Consider the following 15,592-nt stretch of genomic DNA (forward strand, 5'->3'; position numbering starts at 1 on the left):
CTCTATTTATGGGTCAAAGTTCGCAGATACAACCCATTCTTTGATGTTCTTAGAAACTCCAGTTTTAAGTTTTAAGAAAAAAAGTTCTTTCCTTTATCTAAAGCAGTTATGGCCCCCCAGAAACTCCCAATGGAAGTACTATAAAGGTGAGAGTCTTATGGACAGAAACTGCTATTCGCTTTCTATAGATTATAATAAATCAATAGAGACATGGGATGACTGTCACGTTTGTTCCACTTACCATGATCTTATCACCTGTTCTCTCTACTCTAGACTTTAAACTAGTAGAAGTTAGTGATAAAGGTGAAATGCCCCGCCCTTAAGGTGCAAATGTCCATTGTGACGTTTGTTCCGGTATTGGTTCCCGTATCAAACCACTGACCTGAGGTCAAAGATATCGCTGTATCTGGAAAAAGTGAAATGTTTTAAGTAGCTGATTTCTAATAACCATCCACTTGTGTGAAAAATGTGGCTGTCAAAATGTATTAAGGTATCTTAATCAATATTGAATGGGACGTGATTGACCAACGTCATCTGCCTATGTATTAATAGAATGTGTTATTGTTTAGAGTCAGTATATGTTCAGAGTATGAGTATACAATTGTAGTGGGACCGTCGCATGCATGCGCAGGGGTAACGTAACAGGGTCTAATGGGCATGTCTTAGCACAGACACTTTTGATTTTCTCTTACCCACTTGACCACACCCTGTTCCTGAGTTGTAAGTCTTTGTTCCAATAACACCATATAATGCATGTTCTTTAAGCATTACCCACTTAGATCTTCCCTCAAAGTTAAAATAAAGAGAAAATAAAGATCTGCCAACACACATTTGGCCTCAGACTTCTTTATTCGTAAGTATACATCAAGAGAGTGAACAGATAATTATGATACAATGCATTATTCATTTTCTAGCGTGATAGCCTTGAATATTGAGTGTACTCTCTCATACTGTTTAATAATTGATGAAGCCCATTGTGCAGTTGCCATAAACACACATCTATTAACATTACCAACATTCCACTGCAGAATTCATTCTTAGTCAGGAACGAGGACTGGGTTGGAACTGCTGAGGGGTGAAATCACTGGGGAAAGGAACAACATTTATCTTTAGTGTCATTTCAGAAGTCTCCAAGTGTAGCATTTGTTGCCATGGGAACCAAGGTGTCCAAAGCCAAGCAGAGAAGTCCCTCCATCAGTCCCCATCCTGAACAGCATCATGGGACCACTCAGGCTGAGAACAGCTCACCTGGTACTAGTACTTTCCTGTTTATACTATAAGAGTGAAGTAATATACATGTAGTGACATTAAGTTAACATTTCATATTGATAAATGATATGCATGTTGATTATTGTTTGTGTTCCATAATGTCGCCAGGTAGTAATGCTGACAGTATATCATACACAACATTCTGATATAATTTGTAGTTGTGTCAGTTGCGCATATTTCCTAAACAGAAAGATTATTTTCAGGCCCAATCGGGCAGTATATAAAATTATCCTAATTTCTGAATTTATAGGCAAAAAGACATTTTATTGGGAGACATTTTACTGTATTACAAATTATGTATATCAAGCTCATATGTGATTAATTACTATCTGAATGATCTCATCACTATTGACCAGTTGGCAATGGAGTATCAAAAGACCACCATAGTGCACCCAAAGGACAACCAGCTAACCAGATGTCCTCCCAATCAGCTGCTAAGATAGTTGCGGGATGTTGGGAGAAAATAGAACAACAGTGTGCACATAACCAGTCAGGTACATGGAACAGTAAGGGGAAGGACAGAGTACAAGCTGGATGGCAGGAAGTGAGAATCTTTGTTTCATCCACATTTGCTGACTTCCATGCTGAAAGAGAAGCACTGGTCAAGAAGGTCAGTAAGAATACTTAGGGCTCACAAATTGAATTTAATCAGGCATATTCTGTCATTGGGTATTTTACAATTATTCAACATCATCATTATCTTTGCCATATATCAGTGTTTGCTAATACATGTATTATACATTGGCCGTTGGGCGATCCGACCCGCGGTCTGGCTGGTACCTCGGGTGATACGGAATACACCGTGTTGTATTTTATTTATGTCATACCCACCTGAGAAAACCACTGTTTTGATGCGAAATGCACCAGAAGTTGAACAAATTTGTTGCCCTCGAAAAAAAAAAGCGTTGCAACAGTAATGTTCCAATGTCCAAATCAGGTATTCGAACTTTCGATGGCACCGTACTCGGCCCACTCAAAACAGTTCGATTTATCCAAATGGAGCCCGTGTGATAAGCCCGGGCCGTACGGAAAGTTATCCGCCGGTCCGGAACACCTGTATCGAACGTTTTCGCGTCATAGGTATGACATAAAACACAACGCTGTGTATTCTGTATCACTGAGGTACCAGCCTGACTGTGGTTAGGATCACTTGAAGGCCAGAGGGTGATCTGACAGGTGCAAGGGCTGGGACTGAGGGTGATGCAGAATATGCTGTGCCATATTTTATGCACGTCATGCCCACCCAAGAAAGCACAGTCATGTTTTAATGCAAAATGCACCAGAGATTATTATATAAGAAGATTTGAAAAAAGAGTAATTCTAACATCCAACTCCGGTATTCAATTTTTTGGCACACTCAAATTGAGTACAAATTATTCTATTGAATCCCATGTGATAACAGTAGAAGTCCATGTAATATTCCAAAATATCCCCTGGTATAGAACACCTATGTCAAATGTTATCGCATCCCAGATGTGACAGAATATTTAGCAAATTGCCTTCTGTTGAAATTTCTTATTGTCCAATCCATGCATGAACTAACTGAAGCATTTTTTAACCTCAACAGAAGGAAATTTCTTTTACACATTACAGATGAACACTGTAGCCAACGGCACTGCAGAAAAGCAGACTTGGTAGGGGACTCCCTACATTAACTAACACACCTTACAATCTAACATACTTTTTGAAATTATTAACCCAAGGTGTTTTTTTGGTTTCAAGATGTTCTGATGACATCAATTGTTTGCTGTTGCACTAAAACCATTGATGATATTAACAATAAACTAATAAAATTTGATTCCTTGGAGAACTGCTCTTGCTGCTTTTTAGTAATTTTGTTACCAGGCTTTGTTAGGAAACTCACTGTCTTTAATATGTGAGTACATCTAATCATGCACTCATAACAACATTAATAGAGCATTCCTGGCCAAATTGCAAAAGAGAGTAATCTTCAAGCAAAGCTCTCGGGGGGGCAAAAACTGTATCCAAAAGGCTAAATAGGATCCAATTGGGCCCCAGGGGCCAACGGAATACTGCTTAGCCCTTAGATACGGCCTTTGCTCCTGATACATGCAGGTCTGCTCAGAGATTAAAGACGGGGCAAAGGACAGGGTTGAAGGGAAGTGGAACCATCACAAAGATGAGGTGTGCAGTATTGTACGGCTATTAGAAGTCACCACAGTTGCCACAGCCTCTCAAATCAAAGAGGAATGTTTTCTTTATGTGGTAATCAAATCTACCTCACCAGAATATAATCTGATTGTATTATAATTCAATGTAATTTTTCTTTTATGCTCCCCCTTGCAGGTGTTCCCGGAACTGCGTGAGTGGTGCGAGGGGCGCCAGCTTCACCTGGTGGAATGTGACCTGAGGTGGGGGGTCCCCAAGGACTCCACCTCACAAACAACCATCAGCATCTGTCTGGAGGAGCTGGACAGGTGTCTCAAGGAGACAGATGGGCAGCCCTTCTTCTTGGCCATGCTAGGGGAAAGGTAAGTTCCTTCGAATGGTGGTGAGGGGTTTGAATCCTGCTGTGTCATTGATTTTGTGCCCTCATGTGAAAATGAGTAGTACTACCTAGTTTCAGCTAAGGACACCCCTCAGATAGGATGTTACATGGAGGAGACTGTGTTATATCACTATTCAAAGATCAAATGGTTTTGTATTTTGCAATTGTGAGCAATTAGCCAAAGTTTGCTATAATAGTTCTGATGAATGGAGAATTTTTTTGAGATATTATCCACCCTCCACAGATATGGCTGGATCCCCTCAAGTGAAGATGTGTCAGCTGACATCAGAGACAATTTTGATTGGGTGGACCACCTGTCAATCACCCATATGGAGGTTACCCATGGTGCACTACGCCCAAAGAACCCCAATGCAGCATTCTTTCTCAGGGACCCCACATTCCTCAAGGATATACCAGAAGAATTTTATGGAAGTTTTGTAGATGATGATCCCCTATGTGTAGAACAACTTAAGGTATGTGTATGTTTTTTTTTTTAAGATAATGAAAAGAAAACTACAACATTTAAGTTGCACATTAAGCTACAACAACAATAAACTTCTTTGGTATGGAAATAACGCAACAAAACATGTTAAGATTTACTCACTTCATTTTTTCAGGAGTTAAAGTCTCGGCTCCATCTTAAGTTTCCAGACCAGACCTTTGACTACAAGTGTAATTTCTCTGATGTGCAAGCAGCTGACAACAAGGTTTTTCATAACATTCTGCGTTGTGGTTTAGCTTTCTCTATGAAATAAAGGCATTTGTAAAAAAAAAGATAATATATTAAACTTTAAATTTGAGAGTCAGAAGGAACTGTCCTTGGTGCTGAATGTGTAGTCTGCACAACAAAGTTATGCATTTTACTTATGTACATATCAGGGCTTTCTCCAGCTTTCATTTTTCCTTCAAACCCATTCTTTGCAGCCGTGTTGTCAATGTTTGTTGTTAAATCTATCCTTTTCAAGTCAGGAAAATGTATTTCTGTGTCAGGAAGTTCAGATTCTTTTGTGCCAACAAGCTAATTGCCACTTCAGAATAGAGGGATGTGTCCTGTGACTACATGTATGGAGACTGATATCCAGACCTAGTATAGCTTACGAGTTTCTTTATCCTGTTCTGCTGTACATGTTTGCATTTGAAAGTATGAAGGAACTGTCCTTGGTGCTGAATGTGCAGATTCCAAATAGCATAGAGATGTCACTGTAATCTTTTTATACATATTAATGGTTATAATAGAAAAAGTTATACTTGCATTTAATATTGGCATGAAATGAGAGTATTCAACTTTTATTTTCACAGGTGCAGTTATCAGATCTGGATGATTTCTGTACACAGGCAGTGGAGTTCTTGAAAAATGCCTTCAATAAGAAATACCCTGAAGACCGTTTGCAACATGATCCTCTTAGCATAGGTATGGTGGTTTGTAACTGTGTAGATACACGCACTGTACTGTCATATTACATCCATAGCAGTTCTAAAAGCATTTTAACTTTAACTAACAGCATTTTAACTTAAATAATTACAGCCTTTCAGTTTCGTGAAATCTGTACCAAAGAAATTTTTCTTAGTGAGGCTAGTTTTAACAGGGAGGAAAAAGAAACTGGCCCATCCAAAGCCCTGGAGCACAGACACTTCATTATCGCCCTGATGCAAACATTAAATCCCTGCAAACTTAAAAGCACTTACAGTACTATCATTATGTAGTATCCAACAGCTGATATTCAAAATTTGTTCAAACCTCTTGTTCCTTTGCTCCTGCCTTGGACAGAACTGCTGCCCCACGACACCTATATGGAACAGAAAGGCCAGCTGGTGCTCGGCAGGGAAGCTGAGATGGAGAAGTTGATGCAGTTTGCCACAGGAGATGATGTCAGCTCCTCAGCAGTCCCCTCAGACTCTGGACAAGCTGAACAAGGCAGCTGCCCAATACTGATGGTGCTGGCTCAACCTGGGACTGGAAAGTCTTCTCTTATGGCCAAGTTCACCATGGAAGTCATACAGGTGAGAGATGACAAGGATGTGAAGCTTATATCTATTGGTTGTTGCTACTTGGAGCTGAAATTATTGTCACAGCTTATGGTACTGTCACATTTCACTGATATATGTAGGTGGTGTAGTACGGGCCTTGACTGACAGATGCTGGGCACAAGGCGGTACCTGTCAGAGTTTTCACGATGAGGTTTTGGTGTCTATTTGTCCCAAGGTTCCCGGTTGATTTCAACGAAGTTTAATACAAACTTTAAAAAAAACATTTAATTGCTGGTTGAGTGTGTGTTGCTCATTTCTGGTAATGATGCCATTTTCTCTCCTGTAGAAGTCTGACAATGTCTTATACCACTTTGTTGGATGTGGCCCTGACACCATGGATCCAACTAATATTCTTCAGAGACTGTACAAAAAGCTACACCCATCTGGTTCAGGTAATGTCCTTTAGATTGATCATGTGTATACAATTAGTTTTGGTAGTAAGAGTTGTGTGGTTGATGCTGTATGAAGGCAGATTTTGAAATACAGTGTATATTAGATTTGATATGTTCTGCATATCAAATTTAAAAAGCGCAAGGGAGCACACCAGTTTATTAGTGATTTTGTACATTATGCATATTCTGGACCTTTTTCTCCTGCTGCATCTGCTTCCTCAGAAACAGAAGAAGACAATGAGATGTCACCTGACCAGCTGAAGGAGAAGGTGCAGAAACATCTGCAGGACTTTGGAGAAAAGAAGGAGAGACTGGTCATCATCATCGATGCTGTCAATCAGGTAAACAGACACACATCACTGGCCACAGGGCACAGGGCAATCTTCAGCTGCCAAAGGCTAGACAGGAATACAGAAGATGGGCCTTTTTATCCTATGAAGGGGGACTTTGGAATAAACTACCATATCATCTAAAAGCAACCAGAACTCTAGCAATTTTCAAACAACTTTATGTATTTGACAACATTGATATGCAAATTTAATCACTTTCAATTAGCATTCTACAACTTAAGTGTCAGTTTTTCGTTTTGTTCTGCAATTTATGACATATATTTGCTCTTTTTGCAGCTGCTTTGTACAGTTTACAGTATGGTCGAAAACTTTTTTGGGAAAAGGACTGACAAGGACAAAAATTGATGTGGATGTTATCCATATAATCAAATCAACATGGCCTTAGGCAAAATACAAACCTAGCTCTATATTTTTCAGCTGGCAGATCAAAGCTCTACCTTCCACTTGGACTGGTTGCCACCAACATTTCCTTCCAATGTTCGCTGCATTGTTAGTACAACAGAACACCCTCCCACCCTGAGCAGACTGAGGGACAGACAGCCCCCTCCCGATGAGCTCACAGTGCCTGACCTGGACAAGAACACAAGACAGGACATTGTTACCAGATACTTTAAGAGATACAATAAGGTATTGTTAGCTTCTTTCTTACAGTCCAAAGGAAAAGAATTGACACCGCACAAAACTTAATATTCAAGCATACCATGAAGGCATGCCACCTGGTAAAGATTCCATTTCTGCAGTGAAGAAATAGAACCTATACACAAGCGCAATACACTATCTGCATCTTATGATCCACTGCTTGCCAAGTCACACTTTCTATGTGCATAGAGTGATGTCAAAGAAGCAGCGGATTGTCCATTCCTTGACAAAGACTAGAGTCGGACAGTCGAAAATTTCGTTAAGTCCAATTTTTGTGTTGGAAATTACAGCTCAACTTTGATCCAGAACTGTATTTCTCTTTCATTCAGTCAAATTATATTGCTTATATATATATATAAATACAGAAGAAATCTGCACAAATAGGCTTAATGACTGGCAGAATTCCTATCCTGTACTAGCTTCACTTTAACAGCTTTCTTGACTCTGACAGGCCCTTGACAAGGAGCAGCTAGAGCTGCTGACATCTTCAGATGGGTCCAGTAACCCCATGTGGTTGGCTATTGCATGTGAGGAGCTGCGAGTTTACGGAGTATTCGAACAGGTAACAGGTTGACAACGATATTGTAGGCTCTGGTTCCATTTTTTATCATTATTTTATTTAAATGTTACACCTGTCTTAACTGTTGTGTACTTTAAAATGTTGATAGGTTTAAAGAGAAAGAAGAGGCAATGATTTACAGAGTTAGGATTCATAAGTTAATAGTCAAGACTTGAATAGCTGACACTTGTAACAACAAGACTAATTTAGCATATCCAGGACAAAAGGTATAACGAATGCTAGTTTTGCTGCAGTGACAAGGCAAGCTTGACCTTTGTCTTCCAAAGATCTACCCACCTACCAAATTTTATCAGAATTCATCCAGAGGTTCTAAAGTTATGCTGACCACAAATATCCAGAAACACAGACACACAGACACAGACACATCTCAAAAAGTACTAAGTACCTCCACACACATTTTGATGCGAGGTTACTATCAAAGACATCAGGCTGTTGTTCTTTCATCTGTTTTTACCTCCAACAAAGGTTACCGCAAAGATCCAGTCTCTGCCACCATATTTGGAAGGCCTGCTGTCCATGGTGATATCACGGGTCATCCAAGAGGACGAGACCAGGTGTGCAGAGAAGGTGAGTTGCATTGTTCAGTGCAACTGTCTTATGTGCAATTGTGCAATGCAAAGTGTATGGTGATCTGACTTTTACAGCGTTTCTAACAGGCAAACCATGTATGATTTTAATAATCGTGTATATGGATTGTATGATAGTACCTTCATTTGACTTTAATGTTGCATTGAGTTGTCGGGTACAGTTTAAATCTCTCTTAATTTGTGGAAGTAATCCTGTCTTACCCAAATCCAATATTTCACCATGTCTTTAACTATATGCACAGATGCTGTGCCTTCTGGAGTGCTCTCAGAGTGGACTACAGCAGACCCAGCTGCTGATGTTGCTAGGTGACCCAGAGAAAGCCACGCCTCTCCCCCTCCTGACCTGGAGTCAGGTGCACAGGTCACTCAAGCCCTTCTTGAGGAACACCACGGGCCACATGAACCTGCCTGGTATGGACTTCTGCCACAACTCCATCAGACAAGTCAGTCACAGTTTCTTTCTCCATTATTATATATCCAACCAGCATTGACCTATCAGAAGGCTCCATTTTGCCATCACCACCTGTTATTATTACTGCACTAAAAATCTCAACATAAATGCAACATGGCGGTCAAGTGTACTGGTAGTGTGCCTGTTTTTTTTTTCAACTTGGCCTATGACTTAATATATGCTTAAAGGTTCTACACCTATATCTAATGCACTTGGCAATCCAATGGATTTCAACCAATATACAGGACTTGTCTTTTATATGTCAGTTTGATATATGATATTGGCTATATGATAATAATGATTTTTAATGACATATTTTCCTTTGGTGTATACAGTGTCATAAGGTATAGTCGATTTCTATAACCACCTCATGAACCACCCCGTCTGCTTTGCTTGCTCAGTTGTTTATTTCATGGTTTTAGATACTGACCATGCCTTAGGACACCATATAACATACATTCTCATAATTCCACCAGGTGCCATTATATACCGCCACCTCAAAAAACCTTGTTACAGAGGCCTTCTCAAGATTGTCTTCAACACCTAAATATCTGAATTGTATTACATTTAAGATATTTAACATTCAGTGTTCAAAACAATCTTGGGAAGACCTCAATACTAACGTTTTTTGAGGTGGCGGTATTATGGCGCCTGGTGGAATTATGATAGTCGATGTTACACCAGGGCAGCCATTAAACCTCTATTGCTTCATCATGATTAGGCTAAAGGGAAATGTACAATGCAATACCATTCTCTGTCAACAGGTGGTGCAGGAGACCCTGTTGAGTAACCAGGCAACTCAGCAGAACTACCACAAGCTGCTGGCTGACTACTACCAGGGACAATGTGCTAGCCAGCAGTTGGTGGCCTTGGAGTTACCTTACCACCTGCAGCAGGCTGGTCTGCACTCCCAACTGGTGGAGTTTCTGAGAAAAGACCCTCGGTCACTCAAGATGGCAATGCACAGCAGGCAGAAATACATGAATGTAAGAAAATTTTATGTTTCTGTTAACATCTTTTTGGGAATCATAAGGCCATGTTGATTCAATTATATGGATGACAAAACTGATATGAGCGTACAAGTAAAAAAAAAAGTAACAAATGACTTAACACAGAGTACCAATAACAATAGATTTTTCATTTTTGTCGTTCATAACTTCTTTGACATTGACTTTGGCAATCTATGACTAGAATATCTGATTTCTGATATTTTTGTGAATTTATGTCATAAAGTCATTTTGCAGCAACTTTGTACAACTTTCACTTCGGTTGAAAACTTTTTATTGGCACATGCAACATATACTGAATCAACATGGCCTAAGCAGTCAAGGAATGCTGGTATGTTCTGGAGGACAAATGCCCCACAACTTTTCCACATACCCTACAAGCTGGACTGAAAATGATGCTGATCAGTCTGGAGTCAGATCATTCCTGGGATACAACCATCAGGCCATACCAATTCATTTTCTTGCCTTCTGTGTCACTTCCGGTGGAAGAGTAGCTCATCTGATCATTTAGTCAATTTGGACTAAACTGGTTCAAGATCACTTTCACCCTATCTTTTCTTTAGGCCATTCGATGCAGGACCTACATCCCACCAGGTGGGTTTCACGGTGGCCATGTTGCCCAGATAGTGATCTGCAAGATGTGCTCTATGCGGATGCAGGCCTTCACACCTGCCAGGACAATGAACAAAGACACCTGCGTCATCTGTGGTCACTTCACTCCCTTCAAGAAAGAACAGCAGAAGGTAGCTTGATACAAATTTACAATAAGAAACTGGATAAATGACATTAGTTTACAAAACTTATCCAGTTGTTTGATAATTGTATTGAATATCTTATTACCTGGATGTCTTACTTACTATCATTGACATAGCAGATGTAACGATTTCAGCAAGGCTGTTCACTTGAAAAATTTAGGTCTGCATTCACGGCAGTGTCTTACTTATATAGCAATACAATTTAACTGATCTACTATGGATTTTTTATGGATAAGTATCAAAAACTTGAAGACAAAAATTATTTTCAAGTTTTTGTTAAAAACTATGTTTTCCTCATTTTACTGCTAGATTTTCCCCCTGAAAATAATGGTGATGAACGATTTGCATATCTGGAGTGTCTTTTGTTTCCAGGTTCAGTTCTGCATGTTGCACAAGCCTCCCCTAGTGGCTCCAGGCCAGGACTGGTGTGTGGTGTGTGAGAAGCCTGCCATTGCCCTGAGAGGACGACAGAACGACCCGGCCTATCTCTGCATGATGTGCAGTGTAGGGATATCCACCAACAGATGCGCAAAGGTCTAGAATGCATCGTATCATCTGACTAGTTTTTATTTGTAGAAAAGATGTATGCAGTAAAAAACATATTGAAAGGCTTTTTTTTATGTATATATTAAAAGAAAGTGTCAATGTGGAAGCTAATCATCATCATCATCATCATTGGTCGATGTGCTTACACACGACGGGGTTAAACCGCCCCCTTACAGGGTGACATACCCTTTCGCTGGCTAATTATAAGACGGGGATGCGCCAGGTCTCCCGCGAGGAAGCTAATATTTACCAAAATTGCTGTACATAATATTATGGTGATAATGTCTGTAACAAAGTTGATGCTAAGTTCATGTAAAATCTGCAACTTGAGATTTTTCACCCTCACTCTACTTTATTATGATTATCAGTGACATCTCCAGCTTGATTTTATTCTGCCCCACTCATTGTCTGGGAGCTCATGTTGATATATCTGTTATTTTAAGCTTACAAAGAATACATTTCATCAATTTCAGGTTGTGAGGTCAAGGGACAGGGTAGAATTCAATTCTGTTCCAATAAGCACATTTTGCACCCATGGCTTAAGGGTAGACTAGAAAGAGTACGGCAAACCCACTAATGCTGACCATAGCCTGTGTGACGGTCTGCATGGGGGTCCCGACAACACTCCACTCAGAATTCAGAAGTATTATGCTAAAATCAAGGACAGTTACGCAAAATTTGCTGACCTTATATCATATGGATAAGATAGTTTTCCCTACAAATTATAAGAAGTCAAAATAGGCTGCCTACGCTATATGCCTACGCCTTACAGAGAAGGGGCATGCAGGCCCTATACAGATATTCTTTCTTCATGGTAGAACTTTAGTTGTGACAGAACAGTAATGATGTTAAGAAGACTGTAAGAAATGAACATCATGAGCCAAGTGGTATTGTCAGGACTTTTATAACAGCACAAACAACCACAAGATAACATCACTTGTCAATGAATCAGTGGTAACAAAAATCATCAATAGAAAACAAAATTGAAATAAAAGATCTTGGTCATGTTGAGATCAGTTATATCCTAAAAAGAACTGCTTTTGGTGGCATCTTCCTCCTGACATTGGATCAAATGACTGTTCTATTGTATAAGTTCATGTTATATAATTCCTTCCTTGCACAACAGGCTAAGATAATGAAAATTACGATGTAAGAGTTGTGCCACAATGTTACATGGGGGAGGGGGCCCACAGCTGCATGGAAAATGTAATGATTTTTTCAGGATGTTTTTACCACAAAAAATACAAGATGAAAGTTTGTGGCTGCCCCTGCAACTTGAAGGAAAATACCCCCTCACTTTCCCATTTTTCTGTTGCCAGAAATGAAATGTTCTTTATTGCATATCATTCTCTACCCTGCCTTTCTGCATTTAATGTGGTGCAGTGAATTGTTGTAGATTTTAAGATTTACAAAAATCAACTACAGAAATATATACAACATTCATTGTATGACAGTACAACCATCAAATAACATATACACACTATACTGACATAACTATGAAAAGAGTGCACACCTTCGAGCATGTTACCTAGCCTCCTTTGTAGACTTCTAGTGGCATTGGAGTTTATTTTGGGGGGGAAGTACTGATTTGCAATTTTCAAGGTGGGCCAGGTTCTCTTACGTTGCTGTAAAACTCCCTCTCCCAACATTAGAGAAACATGTTGAAAATAATGAATCAGCACTGGCACTCCTAAAAGTCTGCAAAGGAGGCTAATGTCATAATATTTCTTTACTATCCCTTCTTGGTTCTGTTATAGATGAATAAAATCACAGCAAGCCTTATCATTCTAATACATATGTACTTGAAAAGATGGTAATATTTGAGTAAAACTGCATAAACCCTACAAACCATTGTGTCCCGTTTTGACTTTCTACCAAGAAACAAGCCCATCAAATGAGTTTTTCTTGACATAAATTAGGTTACTGACGTTTCTTGTAATGACAGTGGTAATTCTTTCACGACCACTGTGGTTATGGGCCGTGAGTGAGTGAACTCTTTCTGTCCAATAAAGACATCAACAAAGTTGCTATCATTAACACTCTACATTTGTATGTCCCACCAGGTGAACAAGTTCACAAACCCTTTTTGCTTATTTTTTGTTAAAGCCTATCCATAAGGTAATACCAAACTTTTTACTGAATTACTACCCCATCTTCTAGTTTCCCCATATACAGTACAGGTTGTTGACTATATTATATAGGTACATGCTTCTTTGCAGCAATGTTACAAACTTAAAGTAGATGTTATATACATTAGAACAATAGATGGCACCATTCATAATTCATCATTCATGACAACATGTTTTGGCGGGACAACAATTTCATCCAGTCCATGCTAATAGAACTATGCAATTAACAGACAAAATTTACCAACCAGTTGCACCATAATTTGAGAGAGAATCCACCTGAGATGATTACGAATGTTTCACAGATGTATACATTAAAGTGCCAAAATGGAATATAATCACTGTCATATGATGTAAAAATCACCATCTCATAAACAACTGCAAAAACACACATTTTTGTAGAAACATTGCAAAATATCTATATACAAATTGCAAACCCTTGAGAAGTACCATTCCCAAGAAGTTTGATACTTTTGTATTATTACAGCTGATAGAGTAAAAGTCTACAGATCCTGATCTTGGTCTTTCATGTGGTTCCAGCTATATACACATTTTCCCTCTGGATGCTCTCTACAATCACACACTACCGTATCTACAAATTTCCTCCAACACTCACTCTGGGTCCATGGGTACAACCAATGAATGGACCCCTCTCCTTCAGAAGCTGTTCAGGAGTTCTGGATCGGGGAGACAACTTATTTCCCTGTCTGTCTTTCTCACTGTACAAGCCCACCCTCATGGGGTTGCTCATGTCCATGCACATGTTCTCAGTACTGAGACAGTTGAGCGCTTCTTTGCTCTCCCCCTTCTCCTCCACTTGCTCCATGTAGGGCCGGGGAAGTCTGTTGTGCATCGAGTAAGATGAGTATGGTTTGACGAAGGGACGGACGGGTTCGTTGCTGTCATACTCTGATGCGAGACTACGCCTGCTGCGCTGGCCATCGGACATGGCTGCCTCAGAGGCTATGCTGTTGCGCGTGCGTGGCGAGTTGAACCCACTGTCCATGTCGCTGCCGTCAAACGACTCTGCCACTTGGAGCAAGAGTTGCTTTCTTCTTTGGTTGGTTAGAGAGTTTGGCCGTGCCAAGCTTCGCTCGATCTCCTTCCTCAGGTCCTCTACTTCTCCATCACTCTGGACTTCAGGGATTGCAGCGGCAGCACCCATGCTGTACTGGGGATGTCTGCTGTTGTAAGGTGGTTCTTGTGCATGCCATCTCTCCTCTGGATAGCCATGACTCTGACTGTAATCAGTAGTGGTGCAGGACGAATCACTTACATGCCTGTACCTGGTAACATTGTTCTGTGTGTTCGCTCCATGGGGGAAACTTCGGTACTGAGCTTGTTTCCTCTCTAACTCTGAAAATGTTTCACTCACCACAGTTGCATTGTCTGGGTACTCGTAAGAGCTTGTGAACTGGTGTTCCTCTTCAAAGTGGTCAGGCTCGCTGTAGATCTGCTGATGGTTTTCAATCTCTGCATAGTAGTTCTGATCAAAATCAATGTTCTGTGCCTGTTGTGGGTGCCTCAAATCATCACCAATATGGCCACCATTGTGCACATTGACAGGAACACGTGTTACAGAGCCATCCCATGATACTGGCCTCGGTGTTCTTCTGAAAGTGTTCTGTGTAGTTGTTGGCGGTGGTACAGCCTCCTCAAAATGAGCATTTTCTGCTTCAACACTGAGCCTGTCTGTATATGTGTGGTCATGAATACCAGGCACTGCAGGGGACACCTCCATGTTGTGCTGGGGTCTTGAGTTCCCCTCACTAACCCTCTGGTTGACAGGATCGGCTCTATCTTCTGTAGGGGCTTGGTGGTTATCTTTCTCCTGCCTCCTACTGCGGTGTTTTCTGTGCCTTCGTTTCCTGTGCCTCTCATCACTGTGTTTGCTCTTGGGCTTTTCCTGAATGAACGATAACACAAAAACATACAATGTTTAAAGATCTTTTGTGTAGTTAATACTCTTCATTCTTCATAGATATGCCCTTCTCTATCAGTGAACTACACCAAAGTACCCAAGGTTTTTAAGGCCTTTGGTTCAACATGGGTGACTGTGTACAAGTTCTTTCCAAACAGAAGGCAATCAGAGAGCACCTGATGGCAGAACATTAAGAAACTGTGGTAAGGAAATACACACACATAAACAGACACAACAAAAACAACACTTCACTACCTTGGGGACTCTCTGTGGCTCCCAGGCTATTTTGGGGCAGGGCTAGGCCCCTCGATATTTTAACCTGGACTTAAAATCAAGCCGGGACCCAACAACAAATAGATACCGTGACCTAACAGTGAAAAGACGTATCCAGCAGTCCACTGGGACAAATTTGTGGCTTCAGAGCCTGGCCAG

General features: G+C 40.4%; 2 protein-coding genes across 5 annotated transcripts in view; one reads left to right on the forward strand and one right to left on the reverse strand.

Moving 5' to 3' along the window:
* Positions 1 to 12,522, forward strand: LOC118410916 (telomerase protein component 1-like). 4 transcript variants are annotated; one of them, XM_035812821.1, is made up of 17 exons: positions 1 to 146; positions 1,125 to 1,251; positions 1,626 to 1,879; positions 3,577 to 3,761; positions 4,023 to 4,251; positions 4,396 to 4,485; positions 5,078 to 5,189; positions 5,547 to 5,779; positions 6,093 to 6,198; positions 6,421 to 6,539; positions 6,966 to 7,175; positions 7,639 to 7,749; positions 8,233 to 8,334; positions 8,597 to 8,797; positions 9,570 to 9,791; positions 10,376 to 10,555; positions 10,940 to 12,522. In XM_035812821.1, exons 2-17 carry the CDS (start codon positions 1,152 to 1,154, stop codon positions 11,105 to 11,107), a joined length of 2,622 nt encoding a protein of 873 aa, XP_035668714.1. In that variant the 5' UTR covers positions 1 to 146; positions 1,125 to 1,151; the 3' UTR covers positions 11,108 to 12,522. The 4 variants fall into 4 exon arrangements, with proteins under 4 accessions (XP_035668714.1, XP_035668713.1, XP_035668715.1 ...); XM_035812820.1 differs by having other exon boundaries at positions 34 to 146; positions 1,114 to 1,251; XM_035812823.1 differs by lacking the exons at positions 1 to 146; positions 1,125 to 1,251 and adding an exon at positions 2,863 to 2,903 and having other exon boundaries at positions 1,748 to 1,879.
* Positions 12,012 to 15,592, reverse strand: part of LOC118410917 — a 21,383-nt gene continuing 17,802 nt past the window's right edge. The window contains exon 8 of the mRNA XM_035812824.1: positions 12,012 to 15,145. Within this exon, the coding sequence (XP_035668717.1) occupies positions 13,832 to 15,145 (1,314 nt within the window). The 3' untranslated portion in view covers positions 12,012 to 13,831. The remainder of the gene's footprint in view (positions 15,146 to 15,592) is intronic.

This window comes from Branchiostoma floridae, chromosome 3 (genome assembly GCF_000003815.2).
Source record: "Branchiostoma floridae strain S238N-H82 chromosome 3, Bfl_VNyyK, whole genome shotgun sequence".
NCBI lineage: Eukaryota > Metazoa > Chordata > Leptocardii > Amphioxiformes > Branchiostomatidae > Branchiostoma > Branchiostoma floridae.

Bases quoted from the DNA above. Each gene is read 5' to 3' on its own strand.
- LOC118410916 (XM_035812820.1), top strand. From the start codon at position 44: ATGTTCTTAGAAACTCCAGTTTTAAGTTTTAAGAAAAAAAGTTCTTTC. The intron at 4,252-4,395 runs GTATGTGTATGT...TCATTTTTTCAG, and splicing joins TATGTGTAGAACAACTTAAG to GAGTTAAAGTCTCGGCTCCA. The intron at 8,798-9,569 runs GTCAGTCACAGT...CTCTGTCAACAG, and splicing joins GCCACAACTCCATCAGACAA to GTGGTGCAGGAGACCCTGTT.